This window comes from Hyla sarda, chromosome 3 (genome assembly GCF_029499605.1).
Source record: "Hyla sarda isolate aHylSar1 chromosome 3, aHylSar1.hap1, whole genome shotgun sequence".
In the NCBI taxonomy this organism is placed as follows: domain Eukaryota; kingdom Metazoa; phylum Chordata; class Amphibia; order Anura; family Hylidae; genus Hyla; species Hyla sarda.
The window spans coordinates 444,527,910-444,546,962 of NC_079191.1; the positions used below are offsets into that span (position 1 = coordinate 444,527,910).

The 19,053-nt window shown below is 50.4% G+C and overlaps 2 protein-coding genes across 13 annotated transcripts in view; one reads left to right on the top strand and one right to left on the bottom strand.

The window, feature by feature from the left end:
- DNAH8 (dynein axonemal heavy chain 8) overlaps positions 1-11,997 on the bottom strand; it is a 582,992-nt gene extending 570,995 nt beyond the window's left edge. For 4 of the 9 annotated variants that reach the window (XM_056568657.1, XM_056568660.1, XM_056568661.1 and 1 more), the window contains exon 1: positions 11,642-11,932. In XM_056568657.1, coding sequence (XP_056424632.1) covers positions 11,642-11,712 — 71 coding nt within the window. In that variant the 5' untranslated portion in view covers positions 11,713-11,932. Of the gene's footprint in view, positions 1-11,622; positions 11,934-11,976 lie in introns of those variants that run through there. The other 5 variants (XM_056568652.1, XM_056568653.1, XM_056568656.1 and 2 more) reach the window with 4 other exon arrangements.
- The window catches only part of LOC130363199 (lactoylglutathione lyase-like), a 42,312-nt gene continuing 34,815 nt past the window's right edge, over positions 11,557-19,053 (top strand). Inside the window, exon 1 of one of the 4 annotated variants that reach the window (XM_056568664.1) lies at positions 11,557-11,688. The gene's annotated coding sequence lies outside the window, so the exon portion shown is untranslated. Of the gene's footprint in view, positions 11,689-12,030; positions 12,356-14,128; positions 14,465-19,053 lie in introns of those variants that run through there. The other 3 variants (XM_056568662.1, XM_056568663.1, XM_056568665.1) reach the window with 3 other exon arrangements.

A 19,053-nucleotide genomic window follows, 5' to 3' on the forward strand; every position in this document is an offset into this window, starting at 1 on the left:
ATTACCTTATAGGCGCTCTGCTTCTCCCTTTTTTTCTCCCCACATAACCTAAAAAATGGCATTGCTATTAAATACATCTTTAACCCCTTAACGACGCAGGACGTAAATGGACGCCCTGGTGCGGTGGTACTGGTACACACCAGGATGTACATTTACGTCCTGTACATGACCACGAGCACAGGAGTGGTGCTCCCGTCATGCACAGCAGGTCCCTGCTGCTGCCAGGGACCTGCTGTTAATGGCGGACATGAGCGATCGCGCTGATGTCCGCCATTAACCCCTCAGATGCCGTGATCAATACAGATCACGGCATCTGCGGCATTGAAAACGGTAAAATTGATGATCGGATCGTCCGCGGTGCTGATGCGGGGATCCGATCATCCATAATGGCGGAGGGAGGTTCCCTCACCTGCTTCCGGCCGTCTCCTGGGGTCTTCTGCTCTGGTCTGAGATCAAGCAGACCAGAGCAGAAGATCACCGATAATACTAATCAGAGCTATGCCCTATGCACAGCACTGAACAGTATTAGCAATCAAATGATTGCTATAAATAGTCCCGTATGGGGATATAAAAAGTGTAAGGCTGCATTCACATCATGATTTCTCCATCCGACTTGAGTAAACGATTTTATAGCCTAAAATCGTATGAAATCTTATATAAAGTCGGATCCATTGACCTCCATTAAAAAATCGGATCCATTACACACATCCGATTTGATCCGCATCCGATTTCTCACGATTTTTGTTCGGGTCTGAAATCGGGGTTGACCACGATTTCAGACCTGAACAAAAATCGTGTGAAATCGGATGCGGATCAAATCGGATGTGTGTAATGGATCCGATTTTTTAATGGAGGTCAATGGATCCGACTTTATATATGATTTCATACGATTTTAAGCTATAAAATTTGTGTACTCAAGTCAGATGGGGAAATCGTGATGTCTATGCAGCCTAAAAAAAAAAAAAAAGATTTTAAAAATCCCCTCCCCAATAAAAATGTAAATTGTCCCTTTTTCCCATTTTACCCCCAAAAAGTGTAAAAAAAAAAAGTAATAAACATATTTGGAACTATCAAAATGTAATGTTAACCCCTTAATGACCACAAACGTATATTTACCTCCGTTATGTGAAACGCGCTCAGGAGCTGAGCACGCTTCGTACCTACTGGGTCCCCGTGGCTAATACCGGACATCGCCAATCGGGCTGATGTCCGGTAATAACCCTTTAGACGCTGCGATCAAATTTGAAATCGCAGCGTCCCGAACTGCTGAGAGGACAGTGGGAGGCGCCTTACCTTGCTCCTCGCTGTCCGATCGTCGCTGCATTGCTCCAAGCCTGAGACCCAGGCTGGAGCAATCGAGCACAGATTACGCTGATCAATGCTATACCATAGCATAGCATTGTTCAGTGTATACAATCAAAGGATTGCATGTAAAAGTCCCCTAAAAGTCCACTAAAAAAGTGTAAAAAAAGTTTAAAAAAATAATAAAAATGAAGTGAAAAAATGTGATTTAACCCCTTCCTGAATAAAAGTTTGAATCAATGTCCTTTTCCCATTAAAAAATAAATAAATGTGTAAACAAAAATAAACATATGTGGTATCGCCGCGTGCGTAAATGTCCAATCTATAAAAATATAACATTAATTAAAGGGGTACTCCGGTGCTTACACATCTTATCCCCTATCCAAAGGATAGGGGATAAGATGCCTGATCGCAGGAGTCCCGTAGTTGGGGACGCCCGGGATCATGCACGCAGCATCCCGTTTGTAATCAGTCCCCGAAGCGTGTTCGCTCCGCGTCTGATTACCGGCGACCACAGGGCCGTCGGCGTGACGTCACGCCTCCACCCCCGTATGACGTAACGCTCCGCCCCTCAATGCAAGCCTACGGGAGGGGGTGTGATAGCTATCACGCCCCCTCCCGTAAGCTTGCATTGAGGGGCGGAGCGTGACGTCACATGGGGGCGGAGGCGTGACGTCACACGCCGCCGGCCGTGCGGTCGACCGCAATCAGACCCGGAGCGAACATGCTCCGGGGACTGATTACAAACGGGGTGCCGCGTGCATGATCCCGGTATAGGGTATAAGATGTGTAAACACCGGAGTACCCCTTTAAACCGCACAGTCAATGGCGTACATGTGAAAAAATACCAATATCCAAAATTGCGTATTTTTGGTCACCTTGTATACCCTAAAAAACATGTAAAAGCGATCAAAAAGTCCCATCAAAACAATTATGGTACCGATAAAAACTTGAGATCATGGCGCAAAAAATTAGCAACATACCGCCCTGTATACGAAAAAATAAAAAAGTTATAACAGTCAGAAGATAACAATTTTAAACATACAAATTTTGGTACAATTAGTTATATTTTTTTAAGTAGTAAAAAATAGACATGTGCAATTCGGTTCGGCACGAATGTCTAATTTACCGAATTTTACCGTTTTCGGGCAATCGGACCGATCCGAATGCACGAAAACATATTTTGAACATTCCCGAATAGCCACGATAATACGAATAGCAAAATAACGAATGCATTCGTTATTTGCCGAATGCATGCGGTAAATAACGAATGCAGTAGTTTTCCGTAAACGAATTTAAAGAATTCATTCTAATAACAAAAATAATAAAAAGGATACAGATACGGTTAGATTTTTCGGATACATTCAGTATTCGGGTACATTCGGTAAATCTTTTTATTCTTTTTTGGATTTTAGCGATCCTAAAAAATTATGGAGATACCTTTTTTATTAAAATTTCGTAGGGTACCATAAAAAAAATTATAATAAAAAAGATACAGTAGTGATGGAAAAAATTGTATCTAACGAAATGTATCTTTTTTATTATGAAATGTTTATTAATTTTTAAACAGGGATCAATTTATGTGAGCGGGTAAAGCACTAAAAATGTAGCCGACAATAATAAAAATTTAGTGTGTGCGTGTTTTTCACTTTTTTTGTAAATTTTTTTAGGTAGTACTATTACTCCCAGCATGGAACACACTCTTCCATGATGGGAGTAGTAGTTACCTGTACTAATTGACAGATCGCCAGTGTCCCTTGCGATCCTCCTCTATAATGTATAGATGCGGCGGCTGCTCTTCTATGGTCCCCTGCACTGACATATATATACACATATTCATATTTCCCGCAGAGCTGTGATTGGCCAGATGGTTCCAGCCAATCACAGCTCTCTGTGAGAAATAGGAATATGTGTATATATACGGCCGTGCAGGGGGACCATAGGAGAGCGGCCGCTGCATCCATACATTATACAGGAGCATCACAGCGGGTGTCAGGAGTGATACCCACAGTGATCTTTCCTTTACTACAAGTACTACTACTCCCAACATGGAGTACATTCTTCTCCATGCTGGGAGCTGTAGTACCTGCATTAATAGACAGATCGCAGCAGGTGTCAGAAGTTATACTCGCTGCCATATGTCTATTAATGCAGGTACTACAGCTCCCAGCATGGAGCAGAGTGTGCTTCATGTTGGGAGTATTAGTACCTGCAGTAAGGGACAGATCCCAGCGGATGTCACTCCTCCTGACACCCGCTGCGATCCTCCTGATGGGAATGTCGGGATCAGCTGTTCTCAGTGCTACAGAGCCGGGAGAACAGCTGACGCTGAGCCGTAGGTATACATCGTATATCTACTGCCCAGCAAGAACCTACAGTGAGCCTGCAATGTGTATACAGTATACACATTGCTGGCTCACTTAACCCCTTGCTGAGCTGTGTGCTATGCGCAAGCCCAGCAAGGAAAGAGTTAACTTACACTGTGGACAGTGTAGGTTAACCCTTTGGGCGGTATACACTATATACAGCTATCTATAGATAGCTGTATATAGTCTATACAGAAGACGAAGTCCGCTTACTTCCCTCGAGTACCGGGCAGGTCCGTGCAGCTCCGTCCCCTAGTGATGACGTCATTAGGGGCGGAGCTACAGAAGGGAACAAGGCTAGTTAATCTGAAGCTCTGTTCACATTGTCTGTTTTGTATAATGTGAACAGACCCTTCTGGCAGTGTCTACCCAGACAGGGAGACTCCAGCTGTTGCTAAACTACAACTCCCAGCATGCCCAGACAGCCAAAGGCTGTCTGGGCATGCTGGGAGTTGTTGTTTTGCACCAATTGGTGGCTCCTTGTTTCGGTAGACATTGCATCACGGGTGCTCTCCCCAGCGGACAGCGCCAAAAATGTCATAACCAATTTTTTGTGTTTTTTTTTCTTCTCGTTTCAGATCCGTGTATGCAGAGGATTACTGCGGATTCGGTGGATTACGGCGGTGTTGTGTTTTTTTTTTATTGAATTTTCAGGCTTAGTAGTGGAAGCTGGTCTTATTGACTGAATCCATTACTAAGCCAGGGCTTAGTGCTAGCCCCAAAAACAGCTAGCGCTAACCCCCATTTATTACCCCGGTACCCACCGCCACAGGGGTGCCGGGAAGAGCCGGTACCAACAGGCCCGGAGCATCAAAAATGGTGCTCCTGGGCCTAGGCGGTAACAGGCTGGCGTTAATCAGGCTGGGGCGGGCCAGTAACAAAGGTCCTCACCCACCCTGGTAACGTCAGGCTGTTGCTGTTTGGTTGGTATTGTGCTGAGAATGAAAATACGGGGAACCCTATGAGTTTTTTATTTACTTATTTAACCTTTTCAGGACGCAGGGCGTATGGATACACCCTGCATTCCGAGTCCTTAAGGACGCAGGGCGTATCCATACGCCCGTGGGAATTCCGGTCCCCACCGCTAGCCGGTTGGCGACTGGAGCCGGATGCCTGCTGAAATCGTTCAGCAGGCATCATGGCATACCGCCCAGGGTGGTCATTATGCCCCCCCATGTGGGCCCATGTGGACAATTCAGTCCAGCGATCTGCGGCGATTCCGGGTCAATCGGGTCTCCAGTGGCCCGGAATTACTGGCTGATCGGGGCCGTCTCTGACTGGTGCCACCTCACGAACGCCCTGATTCTTCGGCCGGTTTACCGGCCGACCAATCAGGGCACCTGCTGCGGGTGTCACTCCCGCAACCCGCTCCGCCCCTCTTCCGGAGGACGTGAGCGGGTGCGGGAAGAAGACCCCGGGTGCTGGGGACCCCGATCCCCGGCGTCCCTGTTGGGATCGGGGCCCCAGGAGCGACGGCCGCGGCGAGGGACTGACCTGCACCGGAGCAGCAGCAGGAGGTGAGCGACAGCCTCCTGCTGTTGCTTAGCAACAGCTCACAGCATGCAAAAAGGGCATGCTGGGAGCTGTAGTTATGCAACAGCAGGAGGCAGACCACCACAACTCCCAGCATTCCCTTATTGGCATGCTGGAACTTATAGTTTTGCAACAGCTGGAGGCACATTTTTTCTATGGAAAAGTGCACCTTCAGCTGTTGTATAACTACAACTCCCAGCTTGCACAAACAGCTAAAGTGCATGCTGGGAGTTGTAGTGATGCATCTGCTGGTTGCATAACTACAACTCCCAGCATGCCCGTTGGCTGTCGGTGACTGCTGAGAGTTGTAGTTTTGCAACAGCTGAAGGCACACTGGTTGTGAAATTCAGTTTTTTTTTTACCTAACTCAGTGTTTCACGACCGGTGTGCCTCCAGCTGTTGCAAACTACAACTCCCAGCATGCACCGTATATGCTGGGAGTTGTAGTTTTGCAACAGCTGGAGGCACACTGGTTGTGAAACACAGAGTAAGGTCACAAACTCAGTGATACATAACCAGTGTGCCTACAGCTGTTACAAAACTAAAACTCTCAGCATGTACAGTCTGTCAGCGCATGCTGGGAGTTGTAGTTTTGCAACAGCTGGATGTCCCCCCCCCCCCCCCCAATGTGAATGTACAGGGTACACTCACATGGGCGGAGGTTTACAGTAAGTATCCGGCTGCAAGTTTGAGTTGCGGCAAATTTTCTGCCGCAGCTCAAACTGCCAGCGAGAAACTACTGTGAATCCCCGCCCGTGCGACTGTACCCTAAAAACACTGCACTACACTACCACAAAATAAAAAGTAAAAAACACTACATATACACATACCCCCTACACAGCCCCCCTCCCCAATAAAAATGAAAAACGTCTGGTACGCCACTGTTTCCAAAACGGAGCCTCCAGATGTTGCAAAACAACTACTCCCAGTATTGCCGGACAGCCGTTGACTGTCCAAGCATGCTGGGAGTTTTACAACAGCTGGAGGCACCCTGTTTGGGAATCACTGGCGTAGAATACCCATATGTCCACCCCTATGCAATCCCTAATTTAGGCCTCAAATGCGCATGGCGCTCTCACTTTGGAGCACTGTCGTATTTCAAGGCAAAGGTTTAGGGTCACAAATGGGTTATCGCCTTACTCGGGAAAAATTGTGTTACAAATTTTGGGGGGTATTTTCTGCTTTTATCCTTTTTAAAAATTAAAAAATTTTGGGAAAACAAGCATTTTAGGTAAAAAAAATTTTTTTTTTTACATATGCAAAAGTCGTGAAACGCCTGTGGGGTATAAAGGTTCACTTTACCCAAAACTACAACTCCCAGCATGCCCAGCAGTCAGCGTTAGAGCTAAACCTTTGAGGTGCTGGCTTAGCACGATGAAAGGATACTTCAGGAGTTACATCCGAAGATCCTGGGTCCTCTAAGTGAAAGGTGTCTCTTATGGCTGTGACCAATGAGTTCACCGTTTCAACTGTACTCGAGCGGTCCTCCGAGTCAGATGCCGATTCGGAAGCCTTGTCAGCCAGTTCACCAGGAGAATGTGAACGAGTGGAAGCAGTCCTAGAGGGTGGTGACCCTGACTGGGTACGCTGCTCTGGCGTGGCAGAGCGGCGACTCCTAGAACGTCCTCTGGAGGAGAGACGTTTGTGATCAGATGACAGGGGGGGCGGGACCCACGGGGGGAGCACCCACGCCTATCTGAAGACTCAATGGAAGAGTCGGACGAGGCACCCCTAGTATGCTTGTGAGAGCGTGAAGTATGTGGGGAAGAGAAGAAACCCAGGCTGGAGAGGCGGCTGAATCCACAAGAACCGAAAGGGCATCCAGGGGTACCAGGGGGTCTGGGGAAGCAGTGGAGCAGGCAGAGCAAGTGGGCTCAGTAGAGCCAGGCATCTTAGCATTACAGTGCTTACAGACAAAATAAGACACCGACATTCCAGTTTTCTGTTTAGAGGGAGGAACAGCTCTGGGTACGGACATAATGAGAAAAAGACAGGAACTTTCTCACCCTAGTCTGTGTCCTCTGGCAGCTGCAGTGAGGAGAACTCGTCTCCATGCAGCTAGAGTGTAAAACGGGCCAGCCAATAGCCAGAGAGGGGTGTGCCTGAGGCAGAAGCACTAACTGATTGGCCCCTTCCACTGAAATTTGCGCCCACGGTGCTGATTGGAGGCCACTTCGCACCTCTAGGGAGCTCCGACAGCCCAGGGGGCGGAGCTATGAGAAGAGCGGAGAAGAAGCTGTAATGGTGCCTGCTCCTTGTCCCGAGCGCACATGTCAGCCGCATATGCGCTCGGGGGGAAGTGAACGGGCGGCCCAAACGCTGGCAGCGGCTGCTGGAGAAAACGAAAGTAAGCCGGCCAGAACGAGCGCCGCGGCTAGCAGCCGCATATAAGGTGCCGCGGTCATAGCCGCACAGTAAACACACACGTACACACACACAGTGAAGCAGTAAAAACACATTCACACAGTGTAAAAACAGAATGCATGCCCCCTAAGTTGTCACTGCTCGCCCCAGAATAAAAGTCAAGCCCCAGTATAAGCCAGCCCCATAAACCTGAAAAGGTGGGCCAAAAACTGAGGGTCTCCAGAGGTTGCAAGTCCGCACCTAAGGGAGAAAAGGGAAATGTACTTACCACAGTCAGAAGAACTTACCTAATGGAGTCTTCTGTGAAGTCTTCAGTCAGCTTTTTGTCGCCTGCATCACGCCTAGCTGCTATACGCGAGCGAGCAGGGGAATAGGGGGACCCGAACCCATGAGGTACCAACCCAGGCGCTGACCGTTGGCGAGGGGGGGGTGAACAGCGCATATACGCAATGTCTGTGCCCCCTCACTCGCAATGGGGAAACAGGGAACCGGAGTCCCTGAGTCCCCACCTGAAAACATGAAAGAAAAAGGAATAAAAAACTAACACGTCCCTAACTAGGAAAACAATAAATCAGAAGACCTGGTCTGGAGAATTCCAGACCATGTCCACCTCCTTCAGACACTAAGCTAAAACTGATTAGCTCAGGGCCTGGAGGCGGGTATATCCTGCTGGGAGGAGCCGACCTTTTTTTGTTACCATAGTGTCACACCTCCTAGAGACAGCAGCATACACCCACGGTCTGTGTCCCCGAATGGAGCCGATAGAGAAACCTATATAAATTGGGTATCATTGTAACCGTATGGACCTACAGAATAAATTTATGGTGTCAATTTTACAAAAAAAATGCACTGCATAGAATAAAAAACTAACACGTCCCTATACTAGGAGAACAATAAATCAGAAGACCTGGTCTGGAGAATTCCAGACCATGTCCACCTCCTTCAGACACTAAGCTAAAACTGATTAGCTCAGGGCCTGGAGGCGGGTATATCCTGCTGGGAGGAGCCGACCTTTTTTTGTTACCATAGTGTCACACCTCCTAGAGACAGCAGCATACACCCACGGTCTGTGTCCCCCAATGGAGCCGATAGAGAAACCTATATAAATTGGGTATCATTGTAACCGTATGGACCTACAGAATAAATTTATGGTGTCAATTTTACAAAAAAATGCACTGCATAGAATTAAAAAAAAAAAATTACAAAATAGCGTTTTTTTATTTTTCCCCGCAAAAATTATTTTTTTTTGGTTTCGCCATAAATTTTTGGATGAAATGATTGATGTCATTACAAAAGTACAATTAGTGGTGCAAAAAAGAAGCCCTCATATAGGTCTGTAGGTGGAAAATTAAAATGGTTTTGATTTTTAGAAGGTGAGGTGGACAATACGAAAGTATAAAAAAAAGGAAAATACTTGTGGTCCTTAAGGGGTTAATGATCCCGTACGGTGAAAGGTGTAAACGTAACAAATAATTTTTTTAAATTCCATAATTGCTGCTTTTTTGTCAAATTATATAAAAAAATTAATGAAAAAAAAAGTATTAAAAGTTTTATATACGCAAATGTGGTATCAATAAAAAGTGCAGATCATGGCACAAAAAATAAGCCCTCATACCGCCGCTTATACGGAAAAATGTAAATGTTATAGGTCGTCAAAATAGAGGGATTTTAAACATACTAATTTGGTTAAAAAGTTTGAGATTTTTTTAAAGCGGTAGAATAATAGAAAAGAATGTAATCATTGGGTATTATTTTATTCGTATTGACCCACAGAATAAAGAAAACAAGTCAGATCTCCTCATACTCCGCACAGATCTCCTCACACCCCGCACAGATCTCCTCACACCCCACACAGATCTCCTCACACCCCACAGATCTCCTCACACCGCACAGATCTCCTCACACCCCACAGATCTCCTCACACCCCGCACAGATCTCCTCACACCCCACAGATCTCCTCACACCGCACAGATCTCCTCACACCCCACACAGATCTCCTCACACCCCACAGATCTCCTCACACTGCGCACAGATCTCCACACACCCCACACAGATCTCCTCATACCCCGCACAGATCTCCTCACACCCCACAGATCTCCTCACACCCCACAGATCTCCTCATACCCCGCACAGATCTCCTCACACCCCACAGATCTCCTCACACCCCACAGATCTCCTCATACCCCGCACAGATCTCCTCACACCCCACAGATCTCCTCATACCCCGCACAGATCTCCTCACACCCCGCACAGATCTCCTCACACCCCACAGATCTCCTCACACCCCACAGATCTCCTCACACCCCACAGATCTCCTCACACCCCGCACAGATCTCCTCACACCCCACAGATCTCCTCACACCCCACAGATCTCCTCACACCCCACAGATCTCCTCACACCCTGCACAGATCTCCTCACACCCCACAGATCTCCTCACGCCCCATAGATCTCCTCACACCCCACAGATCTCTTCACACCCCTCATAGATCTCCTCACATCCCGCACAGATCTCCTCACACCCCTCACAGGTCTCCTCACACCCTGCACAGATCACCTCACACCCCGCACAGATCTCACACAGATCTCCTCACACCCCTCACAGATCTCCTCACACCCCGCACAGATCTCCTCACACCCCGCACAGATCTCCTCACAGATCACCTCACACCCCTTACAGATCTCCTCACACCCCTTACAGATCTCCTCACACCCCGCACAGATCTCCTCACACCCCGCACAGATCTCCTCACAGATCACCTCACACCCCACACAGATCTCCTCACACCCCGCACAGATCTCCTCACACCCTGCACAGATCTCCTCACACCTCACAGATCACCTCACACCCCACACAGATCTCCTCACACCCAGCACAGATCTCCTCACACCCTGCACAGATCTCCTCACACCCCTCACAGATCTCCTCACACCCTGCACAGATCTCCTCACACCCCTTACAGATCTCCTCACACCCCTTACAGATCTCCTCACACCCCTCACAGATCTCCTCACACCCTGCACAGATCTCCTCACACCTCACAGATCTCCTCACACCCAGCACAGATCTCCTCACACCCCTTACAGATCTCCTCACACCCCTTACAGATCTCCTCACACCCTGCACAGATCTCCTCACACCCAGCACAGATCTCCTCACACCCCTTACAGATCTCCTCACACCCCTTACAGATCTCCTCACACCCTGCACAGATCTCCTCACACCCAGCACAGATCTCCTCACACCCCTTACAGATCTCCTCACACCCCTTACAGATCTCCTCACACCCCTTACAGATCTCCTCACACCCCTTACAGATCTCCTCACACCCCACACAGATCTCCTCACACCCCGCACAGATCTCCTCACACCCAGCACAGATCTCCTCACACCCAGCACAGATCTCCTCACACCCCGCACAGATCTCCTCACACCCCTCACAGATCTCCTCAAACCCCGCACAGATCTCCTCACATCCAGCACAGATCTCCTCACACCCCACAGATCTCCTCATACCCCGCACAGATCTCCTCACACCCTGCACAGATCTCCTCACACCCAGCACAGATCTCCTCACACCCCTCACAGATCTCCTCACACCCAGCACAGATCTCCTCACACCCCTCACAGATCTCCTCACAGATTTCCTCACAGATCTCCTCACACCCCTCACAGATCTCCTCACAGATCTCCTCACACCCCCCACACCTCACACCCTGCACAGATCTCCTCATACCCCTCACAGATCTCCTCACACCCCCGCACAGATCTCCTCACACCCAGCACAGATCTCCTCACACCCCACACAGATCACCTCACACCCCTCACAGATCTCCTCACACCCCTCACAGATCTCCTCATACCCCTCACAGATCTCCTCACACCCCTCACAGATCTCCTCACACCCCCACACCCCGCACAGATCACCTCACACCCCTCACAGATCACCTCACACCCCTCACAGATCTCCTCACACCCCTCACAGATCTCCTCACACCCCTCACAGATCTCCTCATACCCCTCACAGATCTCCTCAAACCCCGCATAGATCTCCTCACCCGGCCCTGCACCGATCACCTCACAGGAATCTCCTCAGACCAGTCCGCCCTCCTCTGCGCACTGAGGTAACACGGCCGCTTCACCAGCATAGGCGGAGGGATTCTCTATTCACAGCTTTATTTTATGGAAACATGTCGCTTATAATAACACTCTCCTTTATTCTAAGTAAGGGACAACGAATGAATCACCGGCTATATAGTGGAGACAAACACTGTAATGTTTTCTCAACCTAAAGGACTACATGACGCGGAGGACGACAGAAAGTGAAGGGGTGCAGGGCACAAGCGCGGGCAGCGCGTGCGGACTGCGCCTGAGAGCGGCTGTAACGGCTTTATAGAAAACGGTCAGCTGACCTGTGCTCTCCAATCAATAGGAAGCTCTGCCCGTGATCAGTGTACGAGGGGGCAGCTCGTGTGTGAAGACATTGCACATCTGAACCTCCAGCCGGAGACCAGGAGGGGGCGGCTCGTGTGTGAAGACATTGCACATCTGAACCTCCAGCCGGTGACCAGGAGGGGGCGGCTCGTGTGTGAAGACATTGCACATCTGAACCTCCAGCCGGTGACCAGGAGGGGGCGGCTCGTGTGTGAAGACATTGCACATCTGCACCTCCAGCCGGTGACCAGGAGGGGGCGGCTCGTGTGTGAAGACATTGCACATCTGAACCTCCAGCCGGTGACCAGGAGGGGGCGGCTCGTGTGTGAAGACATTGCACATCTGCACCTCCAGCCGGTGACCAGGAGGGGGCGGCTCGTGTGTGAAGACATTGCACATCTGCACCTCCAGCCGGAGACCAGGAGGGGGCGGCCATGTCCCGTTGCAAATACTGTGGGCTGTAAGGGGGAGGGATAAGAGGGCACACACCGGGTTAGGAAATTAAGAGTTAAATGTTGGGTGTTTATGAGCCAAGTGCACTATTAGAGCTGGGGTCCCACTCACCTTCTTGTGGGGGAAACCCCTGCGGGGATGTAGAGTGGTTTCCCCCATCTACCGTGGGGGTGAGGGGTAGATGCTCCTGTCTGCTGTGGGGGTGAGGGGTGGATGCCCCTTCTGCTGTGGGGGTGAGGGGTAGATGCCCCTTCTGGTGTGGAGGTGAAGGATGGATGCCCCCTTCTGCTGTGGGGGTGAGGGGTGGATGCCCCCTTCTGCTGTGGGGGTGAGGGGTGGATGCCCCTTCTGCTGTGGGGGTGAGGGGTAGATGCCCCTTCTGCTGTGGGGGTGAGGGGTGGACGCCCCCTTCTGCTGTGGGGGTGAGGGGTGGATGCCCCTTCTGCTGTGGGGGTGAGGGGTAGATGTCCCTGTCTACTGTGGGGGTGAGGGGTGGATGCCCCTTCTGCTGTGGAGGTGAGGGGTGGATGCCCCCTTCTGGTGTGGGGGTGAGGGGTGGATGCCCCTTCTGCTGTGGGGGTGAGGGGTGGATGCCCCCTTCTGGTGTGGGGGTGAGGGGTGGATGCCCCTTCTGCTGTGGAGGTGAGGGGTGGATGCCCCCTTCTGGTGTGGGGGTGAGGGGTGGATGCCCCTTCTGCTGTGGGGGTGAGGGGTGGATGCCCCCTTCTGCTGTGGAGGTGAGGGGTGGATGCCCCCTTCTGGTGTGGGGGTGAGGGGTGGATGCCCCTTCTGGTGTGGGGGTGAGGGGTGGATGCCCCCTTCTGGTGTGGGGGTGAGGGGTGGATGCCCCTTCTGCTGTGGGGGTGAGGGGTAGATGCTCCTGTCTGCTGTGGGGGTGAGGGGTAGATGCCCCTTCTGCTGTGGGGGTGAGGGGTGGATGCCCCCTTCTGGTGTGGGGGTGAGGGGTGGATGCCCCCTTCTGGTGTGGGGGTGAGGGGTGGATGCCCCTTCTGCTGTGGGGGTGAGGGTTGGATGCCCCCTTCTGGTGTGGAGGTGAAGGATGGATGCCCCCTTCTGCTGTGGGGGTGAGGGGTGGATGCCCCTTCTGGTGTGGGGGTGAGGGGTGGATGCCCCTTCTGCTGTGGGGGTGAGGGGTGGATGCCCCTTCTGCTGTGGGGGTGAGGGGTAGATGCCCCTTCTGCTGTGGGGGTGAGGGGTGGACGCCCCCTTCTGCTGTGGGGGTGAGGGGTGGACGCCCCCTTCTGCTGTGGGGGTGAGGGGTGGATGCCCCTTCTTCTGTGGGGGTGAGGGGTAGATGTCCCTGTCTACTGTGGGGGTGAGGGGTGGGTGCCCCCTTCTGGTGTGGGGGTGAGGGGTGGATGCCCCTTCTGCTGTGGGGGTGAGGGGTGAATGCCCCTGTCTGCTGTTGGGATGAGGGGTGGATGCCCCTTCTGGTCTGGGGGTGAGGGGTGGTGGATGCCCCTTCTGCTGTGGGGGTGAGGGGTGGATGCCCCTGTCTGCTGTGGGGGTGAGGGGTGGATGCCCCTGTCTGCTGTGGGGCTGAGGGGTGGATGCCCCTGTCTGCTGTTGGGATGAGGGGTGGATGCCTCTTCTGCTGTGGGGGTGAGGGGTGGATGCCCCTTCTGCTGTTGGGATGAGGGGTGGATGCCCCTTCTGGTGTGGGGATGACCTCCATCTCCCATTTTCTCTGATGTCATCACATTGTGCAGGTGTTGAGGCCATTTGTCTCTGTGTTTGTACATTTTTTCTTGTCTTCTTGGTGACGTCCTCCTCCATATCTTGTCTCCTTCCCCTGAGCAGGAGTCCGGACGTCCTTTGAGGTCTCTGTAGTTCGCAGTGATGCTCCGGGACGTCAGTCAGTGAGATCTCTCAGCATGTCTGGTATAGGAGAAGGAGACATGAATATTTATGAGGTGGGCGTTACCCAAGAATACGTGGGCGGGCCGGACAGTGACCCCAAATCTCTAGAAATGGAGGCTCCAGAATGAAAAGGTAAAGACAGGTGTGATCAGTGTCACCCACACTATTATTCTGTACCAGCAGGTCAGTGCGTGTGACACTGGTGAAAGGTTCCCTCAACCCCTTTGACGACGCAGCGATTTTATATTTTTGTGTTTTCATACATTTCTCCTCACAGGGGTGTGGGGGGAAAGAAAAAACTACAGTGGGAACGTACCCTAAATAAGGTCTTTATTAGTTTCTGTACTTTTGTTTTTTCCTCCTCGCCCTATAATAGCCATTATTTTTCCATATAGACCCATATGAGGGCTTGTTTTTTATGGGACCGATTGTACCTTGTAATGACACCTTTCATTTTCCCGTAACTTATGCTCCGAAACAAAAAGAAAATTTTTGCACCAATACCAAATGTGTTTATTTTTATTATGTTTACATATTTTTTTATATGGGAAAAGGGGGGTGATATGAATTTTAAATGGAAGGGGTTAATGGGTGTTTTTTTTTTTTTTTTTAAACCTTTTAAAATTATTATTATTTTTTAAATACACTTTATTAGGAGGAATCATTAGATTCCTCATACAGATCGATGCAGTTCTATTGAACTCCATTGATCTGTGCTCCAGGCAGGCTCAATCAAATGCAGATCTACGGGGCAGCAATGGATGAAGATCCCTTTAGACGCCGCTGACAACTTTGACAGCAGCGATCTAAAGGGTTAATAGCCGTCCGTGGCTGGGGGCTGCCGGATATGGAGTGGGCTCGAGTCAGGATCCTGCTCCATACACCCTGAGCACCGGCATTATATAAATAAAGGGGGAAGTCGGTCCGGCCCTGCTTGCCCAATTCAGGGCTTAATGTATGAAAAACTCACCGGCCGGGCACCTGGAACTACATGTCCCGGGCGTCGGGCGATAGGATTTCCACATCCCTGTCCTCATCTTTTTATAGTTTGTAATTTTCCCTCAAAATCTATAGCAAAGCAAAATGAACATTTTTTGTGTTCGTAATATTTAAAAAATGTCCAAAAGTTAGGGGGTAAGATTTCTGATTGCGGGGGTCCGGCTATTGGGGCCCAGAGATGTTCTCCCCATGTTTCCCCCGTGTTCTCCCTGTGTTCTTCCCATTTCCTCTCCATGTTCTCCCCATGTTCTTTCCATGTTCTCCCCATGTTCTTTCCATGTTCTCCCCATGTTCTTCCCGTGTTCTCCCCTTGTTCTCCCTGTGGTATCCCCATGTTCTCCCCATGTTCTCTCCATGTTCTCCCCATGTTCTTTCCATGTTCTCCCCTTGTTCTCCCCTTGTTCTCCCTGTGGTATCCCCATGTTCTTTCCATGTTCTCCCCATGTTTCCCCCATGTTCTCCTCATGTTTCCCCCATGTTTCCCCAATGCCCCCCCTGTGTTCTCCCCATGCTCTCTCTGTTTTTCCCCATGTCCTCCCCTTGTTCTCTCCATGTAGTTTGTAATTTTCCCTCAAAATCTATAGCGAAGCAAAATGAAAAATTTTCTGTTCGTAATATTTTAAAAATGTCCAAAAGTTAGGGGATAAGATTTCTGATTGCAGGGGTCCGGCCGCTGGGGCCCAGAGATGTTCTCCCCATGTTTCCCCCCGTGTTCTCCCCATATTCTCCCTGTGTTCTCCCCATTTTCTCTCCATATTCTCCCCATTTTCTCTCCATGTTCTCCCCATGTTCTTTCCATGTTCTCCCCATGTTCTTTCCATGTTCTCCCCATGTTCTTTCCATGTTCTCCCTGTGTTCTTCCCTTGTTCTCCCTGTGTTCTCCCCATGTTCTCTCCATGTTCTCCCCCATTTTCTCTCCATTGTCTCTCCATGTTTCCCCCATGTTCTCCTCATGTTTCCCCCATGTTTCCTCCGTTTCCCCATGTTTCCCCAATGTTCCCCCTGTGTTCTCCCCATGTTCTCTCTGTGTTTTCCCCATGTCCTCCCCTTGTTCTCTCCGTGTTCTCCCCATTTTCTCCCCATGTTCCCCCTGTGTTCTCCCCATGTTCTCTCTGTGTTTTCCCCATGTCCTCCCCCTGTTCTCTCCATGTTCTCCCAATTTTCTCTCCATGTTCTCCCCATTTTCTCTCCATGTTCTCCCCATGTTTCTCCAATGTTCTTCCCATGTTTCCCCCATGTTCTCCCCATGTTCCCTTTATTTCCCCATGTTCCCCCTGGTTTCTCCCCCTGTGTTCTCTCCATGTTCTTCCCGCGTTCTCCCTGTTTTCTCCCCATGTTCTCCCTGTGTTGTCCCGGTGTTCTCCCTGTGTTCTCCCCATGTTCTCCCTGTGTTGTTCCCATGTTCTTTCTGTGTTCTCCCCGTGTTCTCCCCATATTTCCCCTGTGTTCTCCCCATGTTCTCTCCATCTTCTCCCAGTGTTCTGCCCCATGTTCTCCCCATGTTCTTCCCAGTGTTCTCCCTATGTTCTCCCCGTGTTTTCTCCATGTTCTCTCCGTGTTGTCCCCATGGTTTCCCGTATTCTCCTTGTGTCCTCCCCATGTTCTCCCTGTGCTGTTCCCCATTTTCTCCCCATGTTCCCCCATTTGTTTTTTCCATGTTCTCCCTGTGTTGTCCCCCATTTTCTACCCATGTTCCCCCATTTGTTTTTTCCGTGTTCTCCCCATGTCCTACCTGTGTTGTCCCACGTTTTCTCCCCATATGTTCTCTCCATGTTCTCCCTGTGTTGTCCCCCATTTTCTTCCCATGTTCCCCCATGTGTTCTCCCATGTTCTCCCTGTGTTGTCCCCTGTTTTCTCCCCATGTTCCCCATGTGTTTTCTCCATGTTCTCCCCATGTTCCCCCATGTGTTTTCTCAATGTTCTCCCCATGTTTCCCCCGTTTCCCCATGTTTCCCCCATGTTCTCTCCATGTTCCCCCTGTGTTCTCCCCATGTTCTCCCTGTGTTCTTCCCGTGTTCTCCCTGTGTTCTCCCCATGTTCTCCCCATGTTCTCTCCATGTTCCCCCTGTGTTCTCTCCATGTTCCCCCTGTGTTCTCCCCATGTTCTTCCCGTGTTCTCCCTGTGCTCTCCCCATGTTATCTTCATGTTCTCCACATTTTCTCTCCATGTTCTCCACATTTTCTCTCCATGTTCTCCCCATGTTCTCCCCATGTTCTTCCCATGTTCTCCCCATGTTCTCCCCATGTTTCCCCCATGTTCTCCCCATGTTCTCCCTGTATTCTCTCCATGTTATCCCCGTGTTCTCCCTGTGTTGTCCCCATTTTCTCCCTGTTTTCCCTGTGTTCTCCCTATGTTCTTCCTGTCTTCTCCCCGCGTTCTTCCTGTGTTCTCCCCGCGTTCTCCCTGTGTTCTCCCTGCGTTCTCCCCGTGTTTTCCCCGTGTCCTCCCCATGTTTTCCCTGTGTTCTCTCCATGTTCTTCCAGTGTTCTCCCTATGTTCTCCTCCGTGTTTTCCCCATGTTCTCTCCATGTTCTTCCCTGTGTTCTCCCTATGTTCACCCCGTGTTTTCTCCATGATATCCCTGTATTGTCCCCCATTTTCTCCCTGTGTTCACTCCATGTTCTCCCCGTATTCTCCTTGTGTTCTCCCCATGTTCTCTCTGTGTTGTTCCCCGTTTTCTCCCCATGTTCCCCCATTTGTTTTCTCCATGTTCTCCCTGTGTTGTCCCCCATTTTCTACCCATTTTCACCCAGTTGTTTTTTCTGTGTTCTCCCCATGTTCTCCGTGTTGTCCCACGTTTTCTCCCCATATGTTCTCTCCATGTTCTCCCTGTGTTGTCCCCCATTTTCTCCCCATGTTCCCCCATGTGTTCTCTCCATGTTCTCCCTGTGTTGTCCCCCGTTTTCTCCCCATGTCCCCCCATGTGTTTTCTCCATGTTCTCCCCATGTTCCCCCATGTGTTTTCTCAATGTTCTCCCCATGTTTCCCCCATGTTCTCTCCATGTTCCCCCTGTGTTCTCCCCATGTTCTCCCTGTGTTCTCCCCGTGTTCTACCCATGTTCTCCCCATGTTTTCTCCATGTTCTCCACATTTTCTCTCCATGTTCTCCACATTTTCTCTCCATGTTCTTCCCATGTTCTCCCCATGTTCCCCCTGTGTTCTCCCCATGCTCTCCCTGTGTTTTCCCCATGTTCTCCCTGTGTTCTCCCTGTGTTCTCCCCTTGTTCTCTCCATGTTCTCCCCGTGTTCTCCCTGTGTTGCCCCATGTTCTTCCCGCGTTCTCCCTGTGTTCTCCCCATGTACTCCCTGTGTTGTCCCCATGTTCTCTCTGTGTTCTCCCCATGTACTCCCTGTGTTGTCCCCATGTTCTCTCTGTGTTCTCCCCATGTACTCCCTGTGTTGTCCCCATGTTCTCTCTGTGTTCTCCCCATGTTCTCCCTGTGTTGTCCCCATGTTCTCCCTGTGTTCTCCCCATGTACTCCCTGTGTTGTCCCCATGTTCTCTCTGTGTTCTCCCCATGTTCTCCCTGTGTTGTCCCCATGTTCTCTCTGTGTTCTCCCCATGTTCTCCCTGTGTTGTCCCCATGTTCTCTCTGTGTTCTCCCCATGTTCTCCCTGTGTTGTCCCCATGTTCTCTCTGTGTTCTCCCCATGTTCTCCCTGTGTTGTCCCCATGTTTTATCTGTGTTCTCCCCATGTTCTCCCTGTGTTGTCCCCATGTTC